Source organism: Pleurodeles waltl, chromosome 1_2 (genome assembly GCF_031143425.1).
Source record: "Pleurodeles waltl isolate 20211129_DDA chromosome 1_2, aPleWal1.hap1.20221129, whole genome shotgun sequence".
Lineage (NCBI taxonomy): Eukaryota > Metazoa > Chordata > Amphibia > Caudata > Salamandridae > Pleurodeles > Pleurodeles waltl.
In genome coordinates this window covers 692,331,415-692,358,178 of record NC_090437.1, presented here as the reverse complement: position 1 = coordinate 692,358,178, position 26,764 = coordinate 692,331,415, and the positions used below count along the sequence as shown (strand labels likewise).

General features: G+C 44.3%; 1 protein-coding gene across 3 annotated transcripts in view; it reads left to right on the top strand.

Moving 5' to 3' along the window:
* Positions 1-26,764, top strand: part of LRBA (LPS responsive beige-like anchor protein) — a 1,864,610-nt gene that overhangs the window by 143,783 nt on the left and 1,694,063 nt on the right. For all 3 annotated transcript variants that reach the window (XM_069242641.1, XM_069242642.1, XM_069242640.1), the window contains exon 3: positions 17,774-18,005. In XM_069242641.1, coding sequence (XP_069098742.1) covers positions 17,774-18,005 — 232 coding nt within the window. The remainder of the gene's footprint in view (positions 1-17,773; positions 18,006-26,764) is intronic.

Below are 26,764 nucleotides of genomic sequence, written 5' to 3'. Positions count from 1 at the left end.
CGCTTGGATGAAGTCGTCTGGGAAAGACGGGTTTATATAGTGATAATCGCCAGGGTTAATTGTAAGGGTTAATTGTAAACCGGTGGAGGCAATCACTGCCGCAGCCTGTGGTCCGGACGATAATTGGACGTAGGACCCGGAAGAGCAGCCTCCATTGCGGTCGGCCCGGTTCGTTGTCTCCTCCGTGCCCCAGCGTCAGTAGGACATGGGACTCTGAAGAGGAGCTACCATTGCGGTTGGCCGGTTCGTGGTCTTGGCCCTACCGCGGGTCTGCGTGTCAGGAAGTGATGTGGGCCCCGCGGGGGCGGCCGGGAAACTTAGTTCCCCCGCGGCCACTGGGAAAGCCGGGGAACAAGTCTGCCCGGCAGCCCGCGGTCTAGGAAAATGAAGCGGAGAAGGGTAGAGGAAATAAAAATACAATAAATTAAAATAAAGCGAGAGAGGGAAACGGGGGTGGGGGGAAAGAAAGGGGGGGGGGAAGAGTCAGAAGGGGCAAAAGGAGTATGGGGGGAGCGGCGGGGGCTCCAGAGAGGAGAACAGAAAAAAGGGGGGGGAGAAGAGAGGACAAAAAAGAGGAAAGAAATAAGGAAAGAGGGATGGGAGGCAGGAGAAAAGGGTGGGGGAGGAAGAGGGAAGGGGCCGAGGGGGGATGAAAAGAGGAAAAAAGGAGGAAAAGAAGGCAGGAAGGAGGGGGTGAAAAGAAAGAAAAAGGAGGAACCAAAAAGGGGGGGGCGAGATAAGGGGGTGAGAGAAGGGTAGGATGGGGGAAGAAAAGGAAAGGGAGGTAAAAAGTGCAACGGAGGTGGATGTGTAGGGAACACAGAAGGGCACAGGGGGCAAGAGCAGTGGGAGAAGGCAGGGTTGGCAGAAAGACCAACTTGGTTCGATAGGCAACTGGCGGAGGACCTAATTTTGGAGAGAGAACCAGGGTATCTCATCGTTTAGACCAGCTGTATCTGTGTGCAACCTCCACACCCAGCGTTGTTCAGCCCGAAACAGTTTTTGTGACATGTTGGGGGTTGTCGGGGGAATTTGCTCGAGGACCGTCCAAGACATGTCATCCGGAGAGTGGTTCTTCAGAAGGAAGTGACTGGTTAATTTGGTGGCATCGCGTTTACACCGGATAGTGCTTCTGTGTTCGCAGATTCTAGTACTGATCTTTCTGGTGGTCATACCCACGTATTTGAGTTGGCAGGGACATTTGATCAAATAAACCACATTCTTACTGTTACAGTTCGTAAGAGATTTTTGTACCCATGGGGTTTTGGGGTCGAGGTTAATAGTAGTAGATTTACGGGTTAGGCGGCACACACTGCAATTGCCACAGGGGTAGTGGCCTGCTGGAGGTGGGAAATGCCAGAGCGTAGTCTGTCTGGGACGGGGCTTTTCTTTAGGTCTTTTGTGGACCATTAGGTCACGTATGTTAGTTGCTCTCTTATATGCATGTAGTGGCAGCTGGAATGGTAAGCCACCTTATGTGAGAATCTTCCAGTCATCTTTAATAATCTTCTGAATCTTATTGGATAAGGGGCTAAAAGTGGTGACACACATGATCTTCTCTAGGTCTGGTTTCACTGCCCGGGGCTGCAGTAACTGGTCCCTGTTGTTGTTGCGTGCTCTCTTGCGAACCCTTTCATCCACGAGCTCCGAAGGATAACCTCCCAGTGGGACAATTCCTACGACTGAGACGGAACTGCTCGTCTGTAGCGGATTACCGCAAACATGCTGACAAACTAGCCACCAAATTACAAACAAAAGATTATCCCACACATCTGGTCAATAGGGCTCGCAAGAGAGCACGCAACAACAGGGACCAGCTACTGCAGCCCCGGGCAGTGAAACCAGACCTAGAGAAGATCGTGTGTGTCATCACTTTTAGCCCCTTATCCAATAAGATTCAGAAGATTATTAAAGATGACTGGAAGATTCTCACATCAGGTGGCTTAACATTCCAACTGCCACTACATGCATATAAGAGAGCAACCAACATACGTGACCTAGTGGTCCACACAAGACCTAAAGAAAAGCCCCGTCCCAGACAGACTACGCTCTGGCATTTCCCACCTCCAGCAGGCCACTACCCCTGTGGCAATTGCAGTGTGTGCCGCCTAACCCGTAAATCTACTACCATGAACCTCGACCTCAAAACCCCATGGGTACAAAAATCTCTTACGAACTGTAATAGTAAGAATGTGGTTTATTTGATCAAATGTCCCTGCCAACTCAAATACGTGGGTATGACCACCAGAAAGATCAGTACTAGAATCTGCGAACACAGAAGCACTATCCGGTGTAAACGCGATGCCACCAAATTTACCAGTCACTTCCTTCTGAAGAACCACTCTCCGTATGACATGTCCTGGACGGTCCTCGAGCAACTTCCCCCGACAACCCCCAACATGTCACAAAAACTGTTTCGGGCTGAACAACGCTGGGTGTAGAGGTTGCACACAGATACTGCTGGTCTAAACGATGAGATACCCTGGTTCTCTCTCCAAAATTAGGTCCTCTGCCAGTTGCCTATCGAACCAAGTCGGTCTTTCTGCCACCCCTGCCTTCTCCCACTGCTCTTGCCCTCTGTGCCCTTCTGTGTTCCCTACACTTTCACCTCCGTTGCACTTTTTACCTCCCTTTCCTTTCCCTTTCTTCCCCATCCTACCCTTCTCTCACCCCGTATCTCTCTACTCCCCCCCCCCCCCTTTTTGGTTCCTCCTTTTTCTTTCTTTTCACCCCCTCCTTCCTGCCTTCTTTCCTCCTTTTTTCCTCTTTTCATCCCCCCTCGGCTCCTTCCCTCTTCCTCCCCTGCCCTTTTCTCCTCCCTCCCATCCCTCTTTCCTTCCTTCTTTCCGCTTTTTTGTCCTCTTTTCTCCCCCCCCCCCTTTTTCTGTTCTCCTCTCTGGAGTCCTCCCCCTTTTTCCCCCCCACCCCCTGTTTCCCTCTTTCACTTTATCTTAATTTATTGTATTTTTATTTCCTCTCCCCTTCTCTGCTTCATTTTCCTAGGCCGTGGGCTGCCGGGCAGACCTGTTCCCCCGGCTTTCCCGGCGACCGCCGGGGAACTGTGTTTCCTGGCCGCCCCCGCGGGGCCCGCGTCACTTCCTGACGCGCAGACCCGCGGTAGGGCCAAGACCACGAACCGGCCGACCACAATGGTAGCTCCTCTTCCGAGTCCCACGTCCTATTGATGCTGGGGCACGGAGGAGACAACGAACCGGCCGACCGCAATGGAGGCTGCTCTTCCGGGTCCTACGTCCAATTATCGTCCGAACCACGGGCTGCGGCGGTGATTGCCTCCACCTGTTTACAATTAACCCTGGCGATTATCACTATATAAACCCGTCTCTCCCAGGCCACGTCATCCAAGCGGTCCTGGGAGAGGACGGTTTAGGCGCACAGTGAGCGCCCACCTTTGATGCAGTGAGCGATCCAGCTACCTCTGGACTACACAGATAAGATTTCAATACGCTACCTTCTCTCTCATTCCTTTCTCTTTCCCTTTTTCTTCCTTTACCTACTTCTCTTCTGTTTCCTCCCCTTTTCTTCCTTTTTCTTTCTCTTTAGCTTGTTCTTTTTTCTTTTTTTCCCCCTGTTCCTCCCTCTTCTTTTCTTTCTTCTTTTTTTCTTTTTCTTTTTTCAGCCATCTTCTCCTTGTTCCTTGTTCTTTTCTTCTTTTCTTTTTTTCTCCTTCTATTTGATCTTTTCGTCCTTTTTTCTGCCTCCCACCTTTCTTCTCTGGGTCGGGAGCTTTTTGTGTTATGGAACCAAGCAGGTGTCCTTCCACCAAGGGTGCTCGCCTTCGCATCTCCAGAGGCCGGTCCTCTTTTCCCTTTGGTTTTTTATCTTTACGTAGCTTTCCCCTTTCTCCTTCTTCTGAACCTTAGTGTCTGACAATAAGGGGACACTCTCTCTCCTGGACACCAGAGGCCAGTAGCCTCTAGGGATATGGTAAGAACTTCTTACATACCATCCTAGTATTACTGTCCACTACTTAGTTGTGATTTTGTCCATAAATTATGTGATGAAAGCCTAGTGCACCCAGTAATTCTGCTTGCTGCATGATTATCTGCTTCACGTGTGCTGTGGTTTGCTGTGCAGTGCTGTGTCACAATGCTACTCTCATTGTTGGTCTGTTTTTCTTCCAATAGGCCCCCTCCCAGGTAGTTTCCTGGCAAGGTAGGCCCCTTATATTATTTTTTTCCGCACTTATTCATACACTTAGCATGAGTAGCAGGGATCCTTTGCCCTGATGAATGCCCCGAGACTTTCCAGAGCTCATTACTGAGGGCAGAAACATGTCGGCTCCTTCCTCCTAGATAGGTGACCCTGTGAGTCCTTGTTCTCACAGAGGTGTCCCAATCTCCACTTTTTAACCACACCAAACAGAACCTTCTATTAAATACTCACACAGGTATCTGTTTAGGTGTTTTTATTCCTTAGTTTAGCTGGATTCCTCTATTTCCAGAACCAGAATTAATTCACGCACTCCCTCCTGTTCCTTTAACAGGGAGGTTGAGTCCGCCCAGGTGGTACTGTCCTACCTGGGTGGGGCTAGGTGGTCATGTGATAAAGCATGACATTATATAGTGTGTGAGACCACCTAGTCCGTAAAGGAATTTCCCTTCCTTCCTCCCCCCCCCTGTTTTCCAGACCCTCTGCAGCACCATAGCTAACTGATACCCTGCTTCCATTTGAGGACCACAAGGGATCTGGCATCACAATTGATGCACCATTGATCCATCCCTCGTTACATTAAAAGAACCCCGTACTCCCTGTTGTGTTTTTGTAGTTATTTTGGGAACTGAGTACGGTTGTGTTCTTCTTTTGCCTTCCCCTCTCTCCCATATACTCTCTCATTTTGAATTGTCATTGGAGAATACATTCAAAGTGTTTTAAAACAGTGTGAGGATATCACCAAAATATAGGTACAGCTTCCTTGTAAATATTAATGTAGCCAACTAAATGCATGCTGGGTAGGTAACTTAACATTTATACCAAAGCCTTGGGTCCTACCGCCGATATCTCTACAATGATTCACTAAGCTTTTCTTTCAATAAGGTTCAATAAGAATTGATTAAGAAAGCCTATTTCACTCTTTAACTCTTTGCTCCTTAATATAATATTTACAAATATACTTTCCTTTAACAGTGATGGTTGTATGTCAGAATATCAAGGTTAGGCATATTGTCCTACAAAAATATTGTGGTATAAATATTAAGAATCAAAATATTGTGAAAGTAAGTATAGATTTATTATCTTTATCTCCAAATTCACTTACCTTGACAATGTTATATGTATTGTCAGAGGTACATCTGTGTGGAGTTAAGCTCAGTAAACTTATGGTTAGGTATATATACTTAACTTCACAATATTGTGGTATTTGATATTTAGGCCAGAAGAGTTTTATGGCTTAACATTTTATTCACCATATTCTGTTGGTATACCGACTGTTTGGACTTTGATCCTTCAAGCATTCATGGGTGGCTTACACGGCCATGCGTAACGGTTGTACGCCATTCAATTGGGATATTGTAAGAGCTGTTAATTACAGCATTTAAAACAAACACACCAGGTGTATTAAGTGTTTTATAATAAAAAAAAAAAGCTAGTTGCACTTGGTAGGTCCCACAGAGTTTTAAAGTACGATTAAAATCTACTGGTCATTTTGGAAGGAGAGCAACAGACCCTTGGTGGGATTCTCATAATAACTGAAATATTTCATCCTAATGATATGTATTTTTTAATCCTGAGACCTCTTGAAACTTATTCAATGCCTTTTTCATTCAGAGCACTCAAATCAGAACATAAATAAAAGATTGTTTGTAGAATAGGCTCACTCTGCTTGATTCTTTGAATGCATGCGTGTGTATATGTGTGTGTGTGTGTATGTATGTGTGTGTGTGTGTGTGTGTGTGTGTACATACATTTATACACACACACTCACTGAAAAAAAGGTTAAAGTGATGTTACAGTTAGGTGAAAACGTAACAGTTTAAACTGAAAAAACTCTGAAATTAACCAGTAATAGTTAACTGATGTAATTATAACTAGGACCCTCGCCATAAACACAGTGTTTTCATCAATTATGTCATTTCATTTGTCATCAGTGGATTCATTATTGATTTCATAGAACATGTCATGAGTGTGATGTTTTTAAATACATTTTTTCAGGACAGGAAACATGGTCCTCGAGCCTTGAAATGGTTACCCCAACATATTTGTTGATGGCAGCCCAATCGGATCTTATCTTTAGATCCTTCAATACCGTGGATCCTCCATGACTTTATATATACATACATTTTAAACCTTAAGTCCTCAAAATCACTGAACAAATTTACACCAAGTCACACAAAATGCTTCCTGGTTATAGATCTAGCTTTGTGCCAAATTTGGTGTGATTCTGTTTTGCAGTTTTTGCTGTATTATGGAATATTGCATGGAGAAAATGTGTTTTGGGATCATCTCCTTTTTGCTCGGACCATGCTTGACGGATCATCCCAAGAGATTCCAAAAAGGAGCTGAAGTGGATGAACCTTGTTATGAAAAGCTTCTTGAAGATTCGTCAAATGGAGCTTAAGTTATTAGCAAACCAACAAAATCAGTTCCCTATAGAAACCAGTTCTGCCTATAACTATAGTGACCACTGTGTGAAATAAATAGTCACAGTTGACTCCTACTGATGGATCACTGACCTAATAAAGCAGGAATGCATTGAAACAATAACATATCACCTCAGGAATGATGAGTATACCTTTAAACCTATCTGTACCCAACATTTAGATACCTGCATCTAGGTCAATGGACTATTGCATTGTTTCCCCAACTGTGGCTTGCAACCCACTCACTGGTGGGTCACCAGCCAATTTTGTTGTGGGTAAGAAAGTCAAAACAATACATAAGGATTCCTTGTAATTCACTATCTTGACACATATGCCGAACATCAAAGGCAGAGGTCATATGTCAGGCAATGTCCTTTGAAAAATTGGTGTTTGTAAACTCCTCTCACTTTGCAGTCAGAGAAAGTGAATTAATGTGGCAGTCCTGCTGGAGTACAGGGAGTTGAAACAAAGGTTGTAGAGTGTAATTTTCTCTAACATGCACATGTTAATACCTGTAAAAGAACTGTACACATTCAGCAGTTAGGATACCAAAAATGAAGCACGTTTTTTTTTTAGTTTTTTTTTTATATTTCTGAATTTTAATAGCATCAAAACAAATCATGACACTTGACTTGGTGATGCTCAAATGATAAATATTAAATGAAACCTGATTTCCACACATTCTCATTTGTCAACAGTATAGTTCTATCAGTGAAACTAAATGTCAGTGCAAATTTAGTGACAATTTCAGTGGAAAATGTACCTTTTGTAAATGACAGTGTGCTACCACATCATGCTTTAGTTGCATAAAAAAATATTTGTTGCATTAAAAAGTACCACCTCATGTCCATTAAAGCCAGGTTGGTCACAAATGTTTGTCATGCCAAAAAGTGGGTTGTGGTTCTAAAAATGTTTGGAAAGCACTACAATATTGCATTGTAGCAATTAATTTAAAATTCCGTTTTTTATTTGAATGCTTTCAGCATACTTGACATAGCGTATTATAATTTAGACTCTTTAATGTTAGACTTTAGCATTCTAAGCCCCACTCGGGATTTTGTGTTTGTTTTGCATGTAGCTTTGTTTTTTGATAAGTTTTACCTCTAAATGTTCTGTAATGCTAGTTATTCATGTGCTCTTTATGAATCCAAAGCCCGTTTCTGCCTTAGATGGTCCCATTTACGTGTGTGTGTGTGTGTGTGTGTTTTTGTTCGGGAGAAGAGACTGGCTGAAAGCTAACAGTAATTACAGTTCTAAACATAAGCCGAAACACCCATCAAGACCTCTGAATAGCAATCAATATAAATAAATCAATGATTTTAGATCCTGAAGTATCCTTATTATCTGATTCATTTAATTTACTTTTACTTTGCTGTGGCTGTTGTAGAGTGAGGACCTTGACCTGAGGGTTAGCCAAGCACTGAGCATAAGAATAATATGTGGCCAACTAGTAGGGCCACTGGTGGTGTGATACTTCAGAGTATAACAAAAAGAATGGAGTGGTAGCAAGGAGTGAGAAAATCTGAATTTTGATAGTAGAAATTTCTTGAAAAAGTGAATCTACAGTTCTTTACTGAAATCATGAAGAAAAGGAACACATCTTGGGTAAATGGGTAGGGTATGTCTCATTTATTGTGTAAAGATGCTGATTTTACTGCCTGGATAATCCAGTTTGTTCAAATGAAATGCCGTGGAGAGCACACAACATGATTTGAACTAAATTTGGGAGGAAGAAGGAAGCAAAGGTAGCTAAACTTTTGGGTGATATGTTATATTTCCCTTGATTAATCAGGAGCTGGAGGAGATAGTCTTTACTAGTGTGGGGGTGGAGTCTGGGAGGCCAATTAGGATGTTGCTCCATCAATATGTGCTAATCAAATGGCCTAAAGATTTTTGGTGGAATCCAGGGCTTTCTAATGCCTGTAATTGGAGCTGGAACTGAACTCTTGGGAAGGTTTTTAACATTGTCCTTGAAAGTCAGGATGGGAGTAACGTGAAAGCCTAGAGGTTTGGCACATAGAGGGGGATATCTTCATGTTCATGTTATTGTCCGTAGCCTATAGGTTGAAGGGTTTGTAATTTATGAGTAGCCAAACAGTTTTGGTTCGGTTGACTTTAAGTTAAACATAAAAGTCCTGAAATGAGTGCTTCTATGAAGGATTTTATTTTATTGATGTTGGCAACCCACAATAAAGAGGTTTAATTCACAAATATCTTTGTGAAGTCCAAACGCTATTGAAAATGTTTTACAGGAAATGGATTTGGGTGTAGGGGCAGTAGTTGATAAGATGGTCAAAGCCAAATCGGGGGCTTATTGGAGGGAATAATTTCCTCATATTTCAGAGAGCCTGGAATGATGATCTTATAGCGAGAGAGACGTTATGTGATTGAACCAAGAGTTCAAAGGCATCAAATGGTAGAGAGTAGTTAATAGGGGCAGGCAACAGCGTTTCGCTCGATATTGTAGCCTCAATGGAGTTTGACTTTAACTAGTCATTGGCTTATTAGAGGCTAGCAGTGCCAGAGGGAGGCATAAATAGGAATATGAGGTTTTTCAGTCTGTGAGTTTTAGGTGTTGGCATAATACATGACTGTTAGATTTGCTGAGTGTTCGACAGGGAAGGGTGAGTGGAGAAGGGTGAATAGTTGGAGCAATACCTAACCGGTTTAAACAATGCCTATTGTTCTTGGCCTGATAAAATGAGATTGAAGATTATGGCAATACCAGTAATTGTGGCGGCCATGTGGAAAATAGATGAGATGAAATGTGACTCATTGGCTGGGTGTAAGGGTTAGCCTTAAATGTATTAAAATTATGGCTGATTATGAGCAACTGTGGACTCTTGACTATGTAACAGGTCCCTAAAATGTGTTTCATCATCTAGGTTGCCTGGGTTTAAACACCGTTTTCTGTGTGTTTAAGGCTTTTTTCGATCTGGAATAAGTCTATAAGAGATCTAGCTATGCAGACTGTACAGCATAAATGTTCTACAGTATTTGATGTACATTGTTAAAAGGCCATGGACATTTTGGTGTGAGCCTTTTAGATGGAATTGTTTAAAAACCACAAATTTAGCCAGTGAACCAGGGTCAATGCAAACATGTTTAGCATGCTATGTACAATACTTTGCAGGTGTATCCCTCACTGTAAACTAATAGAATAGATATTTGAGGTTTCCCCTCCCACCTGTCCCCCTAAAAAAAACATATGCAAATCAAGAGAACATGCAGTGAGACTTTATGCATCTTTGAGGAAAGGTGTATTCTTGTATGGGGATGCTGTCCTGGCTGGAGAGAGGATTTTCTATATGGATTTACACCCACTATCCTGATGCACCAAATAGTACTCCACCTGGGCAGAAAGCGTGGCAAAACCATCCTTAAAGTTCCTTTTTGGTGGAGTCTCATTGGTTTTTCGATCAAGTGAAGGTGGCCTAAGATCCACGATGCCTATTCCTCCCAAGGAATACATTTTATCAGTGACAAAGACTAGATGATTAAAGTAATACCACCCCCCCCCACAGCAATTCAGTGAGTTTCAGTGCCAAAGCATGAGCACCTAAATGCTTAAATGTTTTGATGTAACACCTACAGGTTATTCAGACAAGGGTCTCTAGTAGAAAACACTATAAAAAATAAATGAATTAAATTTTATTTAGGGCTGACAAAATGTATCCACACTCTAACCTGGTGCGATATTTGTTTCTCGTCTCCTTTTTAGCAAGCTCTGCCATAAAAGTAGATAGGCTTACAGAAACTAACTTTTCCTGATTTTCGTAGTAGATAATGAGCTGGCCAGCAGGCGGTTTAAGGGTGTGCTTAAAGTTCACCTACTAGAGGACTACATCCATTTAGCAATGTCAGTGCTGCCTTCAAAGCCTGATTCCACAAAATATTTGAGTTAATTATAACAGCCAAACCAGTTACATGAAAAAGTAATACATTCTTACTGGGTGCATAATTGGCAATTTCCATGCCCTACCTGATTGAAGAATCCAGGACTAAGTAATTACAGGGGTCCATGTGCCATTTTTCCTACTGTGGTCTCTGAGTACCTTTATGAATCAAACAATCTGTTTATCCCATTCCACCGTCACTTCCAAGAATGAAAACTGCCACATTTTCAATGTTCAAAGAGTTCTGCATGTTTTACCTGGACAGATTCAACTGTTTTGATTGATGTTCTGGATGATTCATCAATCAATTTGTATTTGTAGAGCACAGCTTATCACCCTGAGGGGGTACCCAGGTGTTGGGGGCGTGGTGGGGGTCTGTTTGGACTGGCGGTCTCTTGTTGAAAAACTATGTCTTGAGCTTCTTCTTGAAATCAGTAAGGGACTGAGTGGTTCATAGGAGAAGGAGCAGCCACTTCTGCAGCTTAGAAGGACTCGTGGGACATGTGCTAGGGCGAGGGAGGCTGACCGGAGTTCTCTGGTGGGTTGGTGGAAGTTCAGACAGTGGTTGTTGTGTTTGGGTCCGATGTTGTATAGGGCCTTTAACGCAAGGGTCAAGACCTTGAATATGCATCTCTTCTGGACTGGCAGGGATTGTAGGCTTCTGAGGTGTGGGGTGATTCTGGTATGTTTGGGGAGATCATGGATGAGTTTTGCTGCAGAGTTCTGTATGGTTTGGAGGCGGTTAAGAAGTTGGGTGATGACACCCATGTAGAGTGCGTTGCCATAGTCCAGCTTACTGGAAATGAGGGCCTATGTTACTGTTCTTCTGGTTTTGAAGGGTATCCATCTGAAAATCTTTTGTAGCTTGCGGAGGATGAAGAAGCAGTTGGTGGCAACTGTTTATCTGCTGTTTGAAGGTGAGACCACCGTTGATGATGATACCAAGGTTTCAAGCATGGTCTGTAGGGGTCAGGGCTGGCCCAAGAGTGGCTGGCCACCAGGTGTCGTCCCAAATGCATACGTTGTTTCCAAAGACTATTACTTCTGTCTTGTCAGTATTTAGTTTTAGGCAGTTGGATCTCATCCACTCTGTCATGTTGGCCATGGCATTGCTAAAATTGGTTTTAATGATGTCTGTGGCTGTGTACTATGTTTGCCAAAGTTGTCATGTAGGTGTTGAAGAGGTTGGGGCTGAGAGAGGATCCCTGGGGAACGCCACAGTTGAAGTTCTTGGGTTCCGAGGTATAGGGAAGCAGACACACTCTTTGGGTGCAGCCCGTGAGGAAGCCGAGGATCCATTAGAGGGTGCTGCTTTGAATCCCTGTGTGGTGGAGTCTGGTGAAGAGGGTGTGGTGGGAGACGGTGTCGAAAGCTGCTGAGAGGTCCAGGATGATAAGGGCGACCTTCTCTCCTCAGTCCAGGAGGGCTCTGATGTCGTCAATTGCAGCAATCAGGGTGGTATTGGTGCTGTGGTTGGCACAGAAACCTGCTTGGGAAGCGTCCAGCAGGTTACATTGTTATAGGTGTTTGGAGAGATGTTGGTTGATGACTTTATCTAGCAATTTGGTGGGGAAGGGCAGCAGGCAGATCAGGCAGTAGTTTTTGAGATTGCCGGGGTCAGCGGACCCCTTTTTTCAGGAGGGGTTTTACTTCTGGATATTCCATACATCAGGAATGGTGGGAGTTGAGGATGGGGGTGAGGACGCTGCTGGTCACACTCTGAAAATGTAGTGAGGGCAGGCGTCATTGGGTGATCCGGAGTGGGTGGCACTTGTGAGTTTGGCTCTGACTATGCTGAAAAGCTCCTTGGCGTGGTTGATGCTCTTCTTGATTCAGTTGGTCAGGGCAACTGTTTTTGCTTTCTTGAGGTGGTGGTGATAATTGTTGAGGGCTGTTTGTTTTTGTAATATTCTTTTTATTGACATTTTGTGAAACAGTACAAGCATACTTAATCAATCAGCATCATAGACTACTCAATACAACTCCATTCCTTTTGTCGTTTGTCCCCAGCTGGGATAAGTGTTACATTGTTCAATAAGAATATACCGCTCTAAGGGACGCTTGTCATCATGCAAGGTTGTAAGCGTAGCCAGCACGTACAATAAATGACAGTTTAAAAGTGACAGTAAACAGGTTAACATACAACAAACCATCCATCCCTGGCCATGTCAAGAGTAACTAAGAGGAGTCTGTGGTTGCGGGTCCCCCTCCCTGGGCCCACGGGGGTCCTCTCCAGTCCTCCTCGTCTCAGACTCTGGTTTCTAGATCTGGAAGAGGTGCAAGGCCCTTGATCTGGGGCTACAAGTCGTGAGGGGAAGCCCCCTGGAAAGGAACCAAAGTAGGGGATCCCATATGTAATCAAAACTTCTGCGCGAACCCTCCCCTTTATCAATCAGACGCTCCATGGCGAGGCATTTCCACAACCACGTGAGCCACAAAGTTATAGGAGGTGGGTCCGCTTTTTTGCAGAAGGATGCTAGGGTTGTCTTCGCCGCCCCCAAAGCCAGCAACAGGATAGCCCGGTCCCCGTATGTTTGGTGCTGTAGTTCTTGGGCTCGAAGGCCCAAGAGGGCATGCTCCATCGTGATCGGAATGGGATATCCCAGCATCTCTTTCAAATGAGAGAGAATTTCATTCCAATAGGGGCGAATCGTTGGGCAGTCCCACCATATGTGTTTAAAGTCTCCCAACATGCCACAGCCCCTCCAACATCTATCTGACACCTGAGGGTAAAGTTTCTTAAGTTTCTCAGGATACAGGTACCAATTATAAAGTAGTTTGTAGTGAGCCTCCCTAGCTGCCATGAAGCGGTTGTGCTTGGGTATATCTTGATAAAGATAGCGCCATTGGTCCTCCTCCACTGAATTACCCAAGACGTGCTCCAAAAGGGGATGTGTTGAGGGGTCGGCGCTGTTTGTGCCGTAGCTAGTATAGAGTATAGCGTAGAAATACTGCCCTTTGTCGCTCCTCCCCTTTGCACAAATCTCTCCACTGGGAGAAGATCCCTTGTAGCTGCTTCCTTTATATGTGGCTGCGTGACCCAGTGCACTAACTGTGTGTAATGGTAATGTTCGGATTGTGGGACTTGGAAGTCCCTACAGCAATTATTGAAGGTCCTAAGTTGATTTCCATGGTATAGATCTGCAATGCGTAAGCAGCCCCCTTCTCTCCATCGATCAAAGGGTCCCGGAAGTTCCCCTGGTGGGAATGCCTTGTTAAGGTGGATAGGGGTGTGTGGGCGAGGGGAAGGAAGTAAGCCCATAGAGTTTAGTTACCTTGTCCCACACTTTTAGGGTAGTGGCAGTGGGTGTGCTAATATATGCGTTTGGTGGTCGTGCCCCCTTGGGCTTCCATGGGATATCCCACAAGGTCTTGCCTGTCACCGCTCTGTCCATGTGCAGCCAAATCTTATCTGACTCTCGGAGGGACCACTCAGCTAAGACTCGCAGTTGTGCTGCTCTGTAAAATAGCAGGAGCTCCGGGAGCGCCAACCCTCCCCTCTCTCTGGGGCGCATCAGTAGTACTCTCTATGAAACCCTAGCTCTTGTACCCTGCCAAATAAATTTCGTGAATAGCGTTCGAGTCTCCGCAAAGAAATCAGGCGGGATCTCAACGGGGAGGCTCTGAAAGAGATATAGAAATCTGGGGAGCACCGCCATTTTAATACTATTGATGCGCCCTAGCCAGGATATCCATAACGGGGACCACCTCCTGAAGTCATCTCGTAGAGACCTAATCAAAGGGGGGTAGTTAGCTCTAAACAGATCAGCCACCTGGGGGACAATCCGAATGCCTAAGTAGGTAATATCTTTCTTGGCCCAAGCAAATGGGGTCAGGGAGGCTATCTGGGTCATCACACCCGTGGGATTTCCCCGTGTATACCTTGAACCCCGCCACTTGTTCAAAACAAGTCAGTTCTTCTTGTATGGCTAAAAGAGATGCGCGGGGCTCAGTGACAATCAATAAAATTTTGTCTGCAAATAGGGAAATCTTATGTGAGTCTGCGCCAAATGTAATGCCTGAGCAGAAGGGAAAGGGGGCATCCCTGCCTCGTGCCTCGAAATAGATTAAAAAAATCAGATATTAACCCATTGACCGAGACGCGTGATCTAAGGCAGGCATAGTTGCTCATCACCATGGATATAAATTGTTCCCCAAATCCAAACCGTCTCATGGTTGCTACTAAAAAAGACCACTCAACCCGGTCAAACGCCTTCTCGGCGTCTAAAGCCAATAGGAGTGCCAGGACCTTTTTCTTGTGTACCTTTTCCATTAAGTGGATGGCACGCCTTAAGTTGTCATGAGTCTGGTGACCTTTAATAAAGCCGGACTGGTCTGGATGTATCAGCTCTGGCATCACAGCCTCCAGCCTCTGCGCCAGTATTTTAAGAGTATAATTTGGCATCCAGGTTCAACAGGGCAATGGGACTAAATGAGGCACAGAGTTGACGGTCTTTCCCAGCCTTGGGTATGAGAGTTATGAGATTTATCAGGGCCTCCCCCATGGACGGGGATACCATAAATGTAGCCTGCAGCTTACCTTTGAGGGTCACCACCTTCCTTTGAGCTTGCCAAGTCAGGGATAATTTATGTTCACGTTCAGCCACCTTAAGTTCGCTTTCCAAAAGGAGTTGGTCGTTAATCTTTAATCTGTGCATGGCAGCAGCAAGCGAGATGCATTTACCTCTTATAACCGCTTTAAAGGCATCCCAGGTAATATGAGGGTTAGTATCACCCACCCCATTATGTTGGAAATATTCCCTAATCGCTAGTCGCAAATACCTACGGGATGTTGCGTCCCGGGTAAGCACCCCTGGAAAGTAGCAGCGCTTGGATGGTTTGTGTGCTAGTGACCAATTTAAACCTACCACCACCGGAGCGTGGACCGATATGACAATTGGATTAATAGCTACAGTCGTAAGGATCGGTCTTAGCGGTTTGCTCAAAAATACATAGTCAATCCGTGAATATGAGCGGTGAGTATGTGAGAAGAAGGTGTAATCCCTCTCCAGGGGCTTCAGGGCCCGCCAGGAGTCAAACAACCCCAAACGGCGAAAGGAGGATTTCACTGATTTGGCAAAGGCATTCGTTTGTGATCTCTGTGGTGGGTGCGTTGTCTAATGTTGAGTCCCATACCAGGTTGAAGTCTCCCATCAGGACAACTTCGCCCTCCGCAAAGCCCTCTAGCTCGCTCAGGAACTGTAACAGAAATTGGGCATCAGTGATTTTAGTTTTTTTCCTCAGCTGCGGTGTGGGAGGATGGGTTGAATGGAGGAGGGTTCAGGTGTGTTTGTTACAGGGAAGTGTACGATGTGGTGGTCGGTCCATGTAGGTTCCGTCATGTGGAAGAATTTGATCCTGTCACTGGCAGTGAAAATGAGGTCTAGGGTGTGGTCAGCCTTTTGCATGGGGCAGGTTACCAGTTGCTTGAATCCGATGTTGAGGTTGTCAAGGAGGTTAGTGGAGTTGCAGTTGTTTGGGTTGTCAAGATGGAAATTGAGGTCCCCCAGGAAGATATAGGCCCTCATTACGACCTTGGTGGGCGGCGACCTGCCAAGATCGGACCGCCAGACGGGCGCCAATGCGGCCGCACCCCGCCGCTGCCATTTGGAGATCCCCGCTTGTTTTCACCTGCCGGCCCAGCGGGGATCTCAGCCGCAACACAGGAGCCAGCTCCAAATGGAGCCGGCAGTGTTGCGGCCGTGCAACGGGTCCAGTTGCCCGCGACTCCCCGTACCACCAGCCTTTTCCTGGCGGTTCAAACCGCCAGGAAAAGGCTGGCGGTAGGGGGACTCATAATCCCCTGGGCAGCGCTGCTAGCAGCGCTGCCCTGGTGGATTACAACCGCCGGGGCCATTGTGGTGGGAAACCGCCGGCCCCGGCGGTGCGACCGCGGCGGAAGAACCGCCAGCCTGTTGGCGGTGCTTCCATCATAACAGACCTGGCGGTCTTGGACCGCCAGGGTTGTAATGACCCCCATAGTGTCAGGAGTCTATTGGGAGGGGGGAGATGAAGTCGGCGATCATAATGCAGAAGGTGGGGCGGAAGTTCGGGGGGTCTATAAGCGAGGGTTCCACTGATGGTGGTTTTGGCATCAGTTCTGATTTGAAAGTTAAGGTGTTCCATGATGAGTGATGTCGTCCACAGTGGTGGTGCGTAGGAGACTGTCCTTGTGGATTATGGTGCTGCGTTCTCCATCTTTGTTGTGGCGATCTCTGTGTATAAGTTTGTGGCCCTGCTGGGTTGCGCAGGTGATATCCGGCACTGATGCGGGGATGAGTGAAGTTACTGTGATGACTATCTGGTTGGGTTGGAGCGTGGTTATGGTGTCTCAGACTTCGGTAGTGTATTTGCAGAGGGATCTTACATTGAGGAGAAGGTAGTGGAGTTGTTTCTCGCAGTAGATGTTGTGGGTCTCGCAGATACGGTGTTGCAGGTGAAACTGCATTGGCAGAGAAGGGTCCTACCGTGGTCTGAGTACTCGCGCTACAGCAGTTGTTGTCCCAATTCCTGGGATTCAGGTCCTCCAGTTCATTGGCTGAGTATCTGCGGAAGGTGGGAGAACCAGGGTTCCTGGTGCTGGGCGCGATCCGGCGCAGATGGGCTTGCCTTTGGCATGCCAGTAGCGCACCCGCATTGTGACCTTCATTAAGTAGGTCTGAGAGAGGTTGAACATTGCCTGGTTCTGAGACTTGTGCAGTCTTGATAATTATTGGATTCAAATTATTCTTACCTCAGTGGGCAGCAGCCACAATCACAAATCGGAGTCTTGGCTTGATGTGTGATATTGCAGCCGCCTGGGCAAATCCATGTGGCTTTTGTAAGCTTTATTCAGTGTTAATTCTGTTTGATCAGGCTGGGCTGAAAAATTATTTTGTCTACACCTTTTTAAACATTATTTCCACTTCCAATGCTAGCTTTTTATGCCTCAGATTTTTTATATTTGTAGTAATAAAGGACTTGCATACATTTCATCCTCTCTTTTCCCTCATTTGTTTTGGCCAAGATGGAGCCTTGTGAGTGGGAGTCACCTCCCTCTTCCAGGCTTTTAGCAACTATTGTCTAAACTCCTGATATAGCAAGTATCTTGTGGCTTCCTGCAGGAGGATTCATCTTTCATAGTACTGAAGCACTAGGTAGGCATGTCATCCTTTACAATTTAATACTTTTCCCTTTGCGCTATTGGCATGCAATGTTTTGTTAACAGACTGAGCTATTTATTGCAGCAGAACAATGCTTTGGGGGTTGTCTTGTCTTATAACCTGTGCCTCTCTTTTACAGCTTGTAGGAGGCCAGTTTGACTTGGAGATGAACTTCATCATCCAGGAGGGTGAAAGTATTTCCTGTATGGTGGAACTGTTGGACAAATGTGATGTCACTTGCCAAGCGGAGATCTGGAGCATCTTCACAGCCATTCTGAAAAAGAGCATTCGTAATCTCTTGGTGTGCACTGAAGTGGGACTTGTGGAGGAGGTGCTAAAAAGGATCGATAAAGCAGACACCATGATTGCTGGTAGGAGAAGACTAAATCATCCTGTAAAATAGGGATATGTTATTTTCCTGTTGAATGTTTGCATAGGGTTAGGCCCTAGTTTTCACCATGAATAAGACCTGAATTAGGGAATCAATAGTCCCCCTGATATATGCGTTATATATAGTATATTAGAAACATGTTAATCTAACTGTCCAGCAATGCAAAGGCAATTATTGAGAACTATTCCTTTGAATCTAATAGCGGTGAAGTGCATGAGCTTCTTACACAAAACGCTATTTAATAGCTTTTTATTATTCATTATTACCTTTCTCTGTCTATTGTATTTACTGACATGCGTAAGAAAAGAATGACTGAACACATATATATTCACATATAAGTACATTTGACACACTTTCTACGATCTTTGCAAGAAAATAACTTGTCCTGTACATGATATGGCAGTGAAAAATTAAAAACACATGGCAAAATGCTCAACATTGTACATGGTGTGAAGCAAGGGTAGCGAAAGCCACCTGTTGTCACCCTTTGACCTTGACCAATGCAGACATGTACTGTTTCATAGAACTTTGGTGCAGCAGGGACTTGAGTTAAATATTTGGTTTACGTTGCAATCTTACCAACTTATCAAATCAGTAGTCCCCGTTGTCCAGGCCGATGGACCTTGGATGCAGATGAGATTATACAGGACCTGCAAATAAAATTAACTAGTCATTACAGTTTCATTTCAATCTCTTGTGAGTCAATGATGAGAATTGGCATGAGTTTCAAAGCTTTATTAAAATCTCAAAGTTTGTTACATCTTTATTAAATCTCATTGTCAGTTGAGCAAATTCAGTCATAAATTATCTCTCATAGAATCAATAGCAATTAAGCGTGTTCCATAAAGGAAAAGCCCCAGTTCTAAAATTGGAGAAATGAGGGAAAAAGCATCAGTTACAACCCATAAAGAGCTCTAATTCGAGAGGTGAAAGCATGAAGCTTTTAGCATCAAATCTTAAATATTAATCAAGGCAGAACTTGATTACTGAGATTCAAGAAACTCAATTGGGTCTCAGAGCAGCATAGCTTCAGGCAGGGAAAATGAAAGGGTGTTTCAAAATAAATCTGAGGAGCATATCAGCAAAGCACTCTGTCGTGCAGTCTGGAAAGTGTCTAAGCAAAATCTCTCCCTGCTCTAGGAACACACAATTACATAAGCTTTCATATCCAACAATTAAAAGAAGTTGTTTCTGTCTTCAATCCGCTCATCCAGTCAGCTTGTGGTGTCTTCATGGGAACATGAAAGCTTTCGTCATCTAAGCAGTCAAAAGATAATGGTCTACAGATACCATCGTTTGATTGAAATGTTTTGTGAAACATTTTGTAGAAACTCAGGAAAGTTTCCACCATTTGTCTGCTGTAAGAAAACTACAGTTCATACTTATGCCTTTACATCATTACATTAGATCACAAGTTTCTGACCCATTTCATTTAACTAAACTATTGTTAATGTAGAAACATTCTACAGGAATTAACTAAACATATTAATGCATTATTATATTTTATAAAAACAAGCCCATAGGAAGGTCAGAATCTGACAATTTTATAAGTTTCTTAACATGTCCGCATTATTGAATGTTAACATTTCACATTCTTAACCTGGGTCAGCTTCTCTAAAACTTGCATTCTGTAGCTATTCAAACCTAATTGGTGTAAATGTAAACACCTAGTGCTCGCCCTTGCTTTTAAAATATGGCTTTTCGTTTAAGGCCTACATGTTCTTTCTACATGTTAATTTAATTAATTTTCATTATTTAAAAATTCCATAGCGGCCTCCCCTCTCTGATGGTTTATATCACGAAAATCATTCACAGATAATATTAAAGCTCACTCCTCTTCAGTTGAGCCTTTATTCTTTATTTTTAGATTTTCTCTTCCTTTTAGTTTATTGTGTTTTTTTGTTAATGCGATCACTTAATTCTAAATGTTTCTTTGCTTATTTTTCTCTGTTCTTTTTCTTTTGTAATATACTTTTGATAGATTTGTATACTCCTATTGAAGTCAGGGAACATATAACTGCAATTAATAAAGGTACTATTAAGGATTCCTCCTCCTGCTGCTGTTGCACTCCAATTGCCTATTGCAGAAACATCCTTTGTGAAACTTTATACAATGTTAGTGGTTTCTACCAGTTCCAAATCTGGCTTTATGCCTGAAATGTTCTTTGCATATTCTGTGATTTTTCTTATTCTTATCCGGAATGTATGTGCAACAATGTTCCACTTTTAATATCTTGCAGATGCCGCCCTTTTCTGCTAGTAAAATGTGTAAAGCATATCTGTTTTGGAAAACCATTCATGTAATTGCTACTAATTCTGTGTTAGCCACCAATAAAACTCCAAATGTACTAGTTACCAGCCTGTCCACTACTGTTGAAAGTTTTCTAATCTTTTCATCATTTAGTATCACTACAACTACCGGAATAATTGATCCAAATATGTCTCCCACTAATTGTTCCTTTATTAATGCTGCGGGTGTATCACTGTGCAGGTGTCATTGTTAAAGCATCTAAACTATGCACATGATACATGTTTGGAAATAGCAAACCTAAATAACATACACCCTCCCAATCAGTAGGTAACTTGAAGTATGCATCCTGTCCACAAATAAAATAAAATCCAGGTATAGTTGGATCATCTCCCTGTAAAAGCTGACATGAACCTCCATATAATTGAAATGTGTTCTCACAAATACTATTCCCCACAGATCTCTTCTTAGTTGATTTCTTCTTCTAAGTACACATGCGTTTCACCAAAGTCTCATCTCTAACTTTAATTTTGGATTCAATATTTTTCTTCTTTATTCATTGTCTTCCTTTTTCCAAATATTCTTGAAAACATCCTCATTTTGATTAGTGCTATGTGCAAAGCGTGTTTTTTTCTTTTAACAACATGGTAAATGTTTTCTCTAGTGTGCTCATTAATCAGCTTAGATTATTTTCATATGCCTTAGCATTGTCTATTTTATAACTTTTCCTATTATATAGACAATCAGCCTCCATTCCTTTTGCCTGTGGGTGTAAATGTATGCTTTTTAGTAAAAATTCTTTCAGAAGTACCATGTGACAATTAGAATAATAATATTCAGATTGTTGTTGTCCATAAACTAAACTAACTAAAATACTTCATGTAGTAGCGTATGACAGGAATGTGATGGTATGCCACCTCCTTATCAGCCGACGAAGGTAAGTGCACCCTCACATAACAATCCTGTGGCAGACTCTGCGGCCGGAGATGCACTCCAAGTTCCCCAGGGGGACTCGCAGGAGTTCCCGTCCCCTAATCCGGATGGAGTACGGTGCCGTCAGGCAGATTCCCGGCATCCTGACTTTAGAGGAATGGCGTCGGGAAAGGCAGAAAAAGCAGGAAGAAGACGCAACGCACAGGGAGTACGGAGAGCGGGAAGAGGATGGAGAGCCGGAACAGGACGGAAAGGAGGAAGAAGACAATCATGATGAGAGCAAGCATGAAGACGGAGCGGAGACACACGGCGAGCAGGAAGACAGCGGAGGAGACAAATGGAAGAAGGCACAGGGTGACGAGTGCGGCGGCGGAGTGGGAAGCCAAAACCCAGATGCAGAGGAGGTGAAGGGCGAAGGAGCCAGCCACGTCCACGGAGGAATGTGGCTCTCTCAGGCTCTCACCGGTATGGAGATACCTTATGCGGTTCATTTTCAGATGTCATTCGGAAGGCTGGTGGGGAGCGGGGAGTGGAAAGGGGACAGGAGGGAGCCACACCTTTCCAAATATAGCAGCACAAACTGTTGATAATCTCACATGCGGCGCAGATGAATACTGGCAGCTGGGTTTCTTTTCTGTTGGCATCTATGTTTCCACTAGAGTAAGATGTTAAAAAAAAAAAATATATATATATATATATATATATATATATATATATATATATATATATATATTCTGGAACACCTCTAGCTGTGGGGAGCACTAAGTGTTTATAAAAAGAAAAGGAATAAAACATTTTTAATATAATACAATAGAAAATTAAATAAGAAAAGAAAGGAGTGACGCATGTATTAACCTCACCACTAAAAGTAAACTGCGTTCATTAAATGCACGGGTGACACAGGGTGAGGCACTAAAAAAAATAAAAATAAAAAAAATAGGTAAAAGTAAAAAACGAAAAAGAACATGTATAACAAAAAAAACTACCTATTAAAGGCTTCTTATTTTTCTGCTTCTCTCTCTGGCCTTGTGGCCGTATTCAATGGTGAAATTGCGGGGAGAAAAGAGAAGAAACATTAAAGTGAACCGACGAACAAGGAGTGGAAAGACCATCGAAACCTGTCCTTTTAACAGACTCTAATAAGCCCCTTACAATCTTGTGAACAATAAAAACAAACTTCAGCTATTACCAGTGTAGTGTCCTATTTTGGAGTACGCTCATAGGAACCTAGACCTCCCCGAACATTACCTGACTGTCACAAATCCTTTGCATCTAAAGCTTGTGTATACTCTTGAACTAACCTAGAATAAATATTTGTTGAATAATATTCTTTTGTGTAATTTACAGATGAGGCTTTCAACTCATACTCATCTAAGTCCAGAACAGATGTGTTAGCAAATGAAAATCCAGATTTCTCTTTCTGGTGTTAAGTATATCACTAATAATGCTGTAGCTACTACTACTACTACTACTAAAAATGTAATACCCATAGTAATCTTGCATCTAGCTCTGGTTAGAACACATGTATGTCTAAAGTCAGATCTTTTACAATGATGAGTGTAGCAACAAGAGTTAATTATTTGCTCTCAGAGTTACTTGTTTGCACAAACAGACTTTGTTTCTTCTTTTCTTTGTAAGTTAGTTTCTTGCAGCTTTATTTACAGCAATCTTCGTATAGTCTTCTATATTCTTATTCCGTGTTTTTCTAAAATGTTATACCCACTCTTCTGCTGCTGCTTTGGGCCTTGGTAAATCTTCTTAAATCTTTTTGCTTAGCAACTTATCAGTCTTTTATCGCAGTCTGTGTGCACAGTTCATTCAATGAGTTTTCAACAACTTATGTTTCTTTCAGATATCTTTTTAAGCAATGTTTACATTAACTAATTCAAAACAACCTCAAGGTGGCTCAGGTAATTCTCTGCTCCAGTCAAGCAAATCTGATGGCTCTTGCCTCACATTGTAAGGCCATTTCGAGAGCTGAATAAACTGACAAGGTTCTTTTGGATCGTCTGCGCATATGTTGATTTCCTTCTGTGTCACTTATACCGCTTGAATCTGTTTCTGTCCTCAGCAATTGTGGCGGTATGGATCCATTTGACACACTTGATGTCAATTTCTTTCAACTATAGGTTATTGGCTATTCAGCACTGTGAGTGTTTGTTCTTGATCTAGATTCAATACTGGTTCCTTATTGGATCTTGTTGCTCTAAAGATGCGTCAACTGTCATGTCCGTTTGAGTGCTTGCTTCTCCTTATACACCAAGAGTTCCAGTTCCAGTCTGTGGGATATCCAAGAATTGGATTTCTTCACTTGTCTGCCGTTGTTCACCCCTTTCTTCTTGCTTTTGTGCCCCTTGCAGTTTTACTCCTTGTACTTGTGCAACTTGCACAGTTTGTGGGGGTAAAGACACCAGTATGCTTGTTTGTGGCTCATAGAATGCCAGTACTTCATGTGGATCTCTTGTTATCTGGGTATGAGAGGTGTGTACCCAGTTTGATAAACCAGCACATTTAACAGCTGTGTTTATGATTAAAATCACCTAGTAGGAGCCGTTCCACCTCTGCCTCAGACAGGACTTGCTCACATGTTTCTTTATCAGCACCCAGTCACCAAGGCTGAGGTCGTGGCACTGCTGTTGATGCGAATTTGCAGTGACAGCTTAAACCTGCCAAGAAACAGGAGGCACCACATCAACCAACCCTTTGCTGTAATTGAGTACCATGTTGTAGGAAGTTGGCTCTGTATGTACTATTTCAAAGTAAGAAATAGCATGTACTATTTCAAAGTAAGAAATAGCATGCAGAGAGTCCAAGGGTTCCCCTTAGAGGTAAGATAGTGGCAAAAAGAGATAATTCTAATGCTCTGTTTTGTGGTAGTGTGGTCGAGCAGTAGGCTTATCAGAGGGTAGTGTTAAGCATTTGTTGTACACACACAGGCAATAAATGAGGAACACACACACTCAGACAATTCCAGGCGAATAGGTTTTTATATAGAAAAATATATTTTCTTAGTTTATTTTAGGAACCACAGGTTCAAGATTTACAAACAATACTTTAAATGAAAGGTATTTCACTCAGGTATCTTAGGAACTTTGAATCATCACAATAGCATGTATAGTTTTGGCAAAAATGGCAATAAGCTATTTTAAAATTGGACACAGTGCACAATTCAACAGTTCCTGGGGGAGGAAAGTATTTGTTAGTTTCACAGGTAAGTAAAGCACTTACAGGGTTCAAAGTTGGATCCAAGGTAGCCCACCGTTGGGGGTTCAGGGCAACCCCAAAGTTACCACACCAGCAGCTCAGGGCCGGTCAGGTGCAGAGGTCAAAGTGGTGCCCAAAACACATAGGCTTCAATGGAAATAGGGGTGCCCCGGTTCCAGTCTGCCAGCAGGTAAGTACCTGCGACTTCGGAGGGCCGACCAGGGGGGTTTTGTAGGGCACCAGGGGGTACACAAGCAGGCACAGAAAGTACACCCTCAGCGGCAAAGGGGCGGCCTGGTGCAGAGTGCAAACAGGCGTCGGGTTCGCAATAGGTTTTAATGGGAGACCCAGGGGTCTCTTCAGCGATGCAGGCAAGGGGTGGGGCTCCTCAGGGTAGCCACCACCTGGGCTAGGGAGAGGGCCGCCTGGAGGTCGCTCCTGCACTGGAGGTCGGATCCTTCAGGTCCTGGGGGCTGCGGTCAGTGGGTTTCCCAGGCGTCTGGTTCTTTGAAGCAGACAGTTGCGGTCAGGGGGAACCTCTGGATTCCCTCTGCAGGCGCCGCTGTGGGGGCTTAGGGGGGTAAACTCTGGCTACTCACGGGCTCGTAGTCGCTGGGGAGTCCTCCCTGTAGTGTTGGTTTTCCGCAGGTCGAGCCGGGGGCGTCGGGTGCAGAGTGGAAAGTCTCACGCTTCCGGCGGGAACGTGTGGTCTTTAAAAGTTTCTTCTTTGTTGCAGAGTTGCAGTTTCTTTGGAACAGGGCCGCTGTCCTCGGGAGTTCTTGGTCCTTTTAGATGCAGGGTAGTCCTCTGAGGCTTCAGAGGTCGCTGGACCCTGGGGGATGCGTCGCTGTTGCAGTTTTTCTTGAAGTGGGGAGACAGGCCGGTAGGGCTGGGGCCAAAGCAGTTGGTGTCTCCGTCTTCTCTGCAGGGCTTCAGGTCTGCAGTCCTTCTTCGTCTTCAGGTTGCAGGAATCTATCTTCCTAGGTTCTGGTGTGCCCCTAAATACTGAATGTAGGGGTGTGTTTAGGTCTGGAAGGGCAGTAGCCAATGGCTACTGTCCTTGAGGGTGGCTACACCCTCTTTGTGCCTCCTCCCTGAGGGGAGGGGGCACATCCCTAATCCTATTGGGGGAATAAACCAAGATGGAGGATTTCTAAAGGCAGGGGTCACCTCAGCTCAGGACACCTTAGGGGCTGTCCTGACTGGTGGGTGACTCCTCCTTGTTTTTCTCATTATCTCCCCTGGACTTGCTGCCAAAAGTGGGGGCTGTGTCCAGGGGGCGGGCATCTCTGCTAGCTGGACTAGCATTGTAACACGAAGCCTGAGCCTTTGAGGCTCACTGCTAGGTGTTACAGTTCCTGCGGGGGCGGAGGTGTGTAGCACCTCCACCCAGAGCAGGCTTTTGTTTCTGTCCTCAGAGAGCACAAAGGCCCTCACCACATGGGGTCAGAAACTAGTCTCTCAGCAGCAGGTTGGCACAGACCAGTCAGTCCTGCACTGAACAATTGGGTAAAATACTGGGGGCATCTCTAAGATGCCCTCTGTGTGCATTTTTTTTATAAATCCAACACTGGCATCGGTGTGGGTTTATTATTCTGAGAAGTTTGATAATAAACTCCCCAGTATTCAGTGTAGCCATTATGGAGCTGTGGAGTTTGTTTTTGACAAACTCCCAGACATATACTTAATATGGCCACAACTGTACTTACAATGTCTAAGAATAGACTTATACACTGTAGGGGCATATTGCTCATGCAGCTATGCCCTCACCTGTGGTATAGTGCACCCTGCCTTAGGGCTGTAAGGCTTGCTAGAGGAGTGACTTACCTATGCCACAGGCAGTATTTTGTGTGCATGACATCCTGAGGGGGATGCCATGTCGACTTTGCCTTTTTCTCCCCACCAACACACACAATCTGCAATGGCAGTGTGCATGTGTTAGGTGAGGTGGCACAACATATGCTGCAGCCCTTAGGGACCTTCCCTGGTCACAGGGCCCTTGGTACCACTAGTACCTTTTACAAGGGACTTATCTATGTGCCGGGGTGTGCCAATTGTGGAAACAATGGTACATTTTAGGTGAAAGAACACTGGTGCTGGGGCCTGGTTAGCGGGGTCCCAGCACACTTCTCAGTCAGGTCAGCATCAGTATCAGGCAAAAAGTGGGGGGTAATTGCAACAGGGAGCAAATTCCTTACACGTCATCTGTTATGTTCACAAGTGCATTTGTAGTTACAGCAGGGAATCTTATACCGTGTCCCATCAAACTCTTGTGCGGAGATAAACCTGTCTTCCTGTCAGGTGTACTTTGAAGGCTCATCAACACCGAAGGCAAAGCATCAGGCCATTTCAGT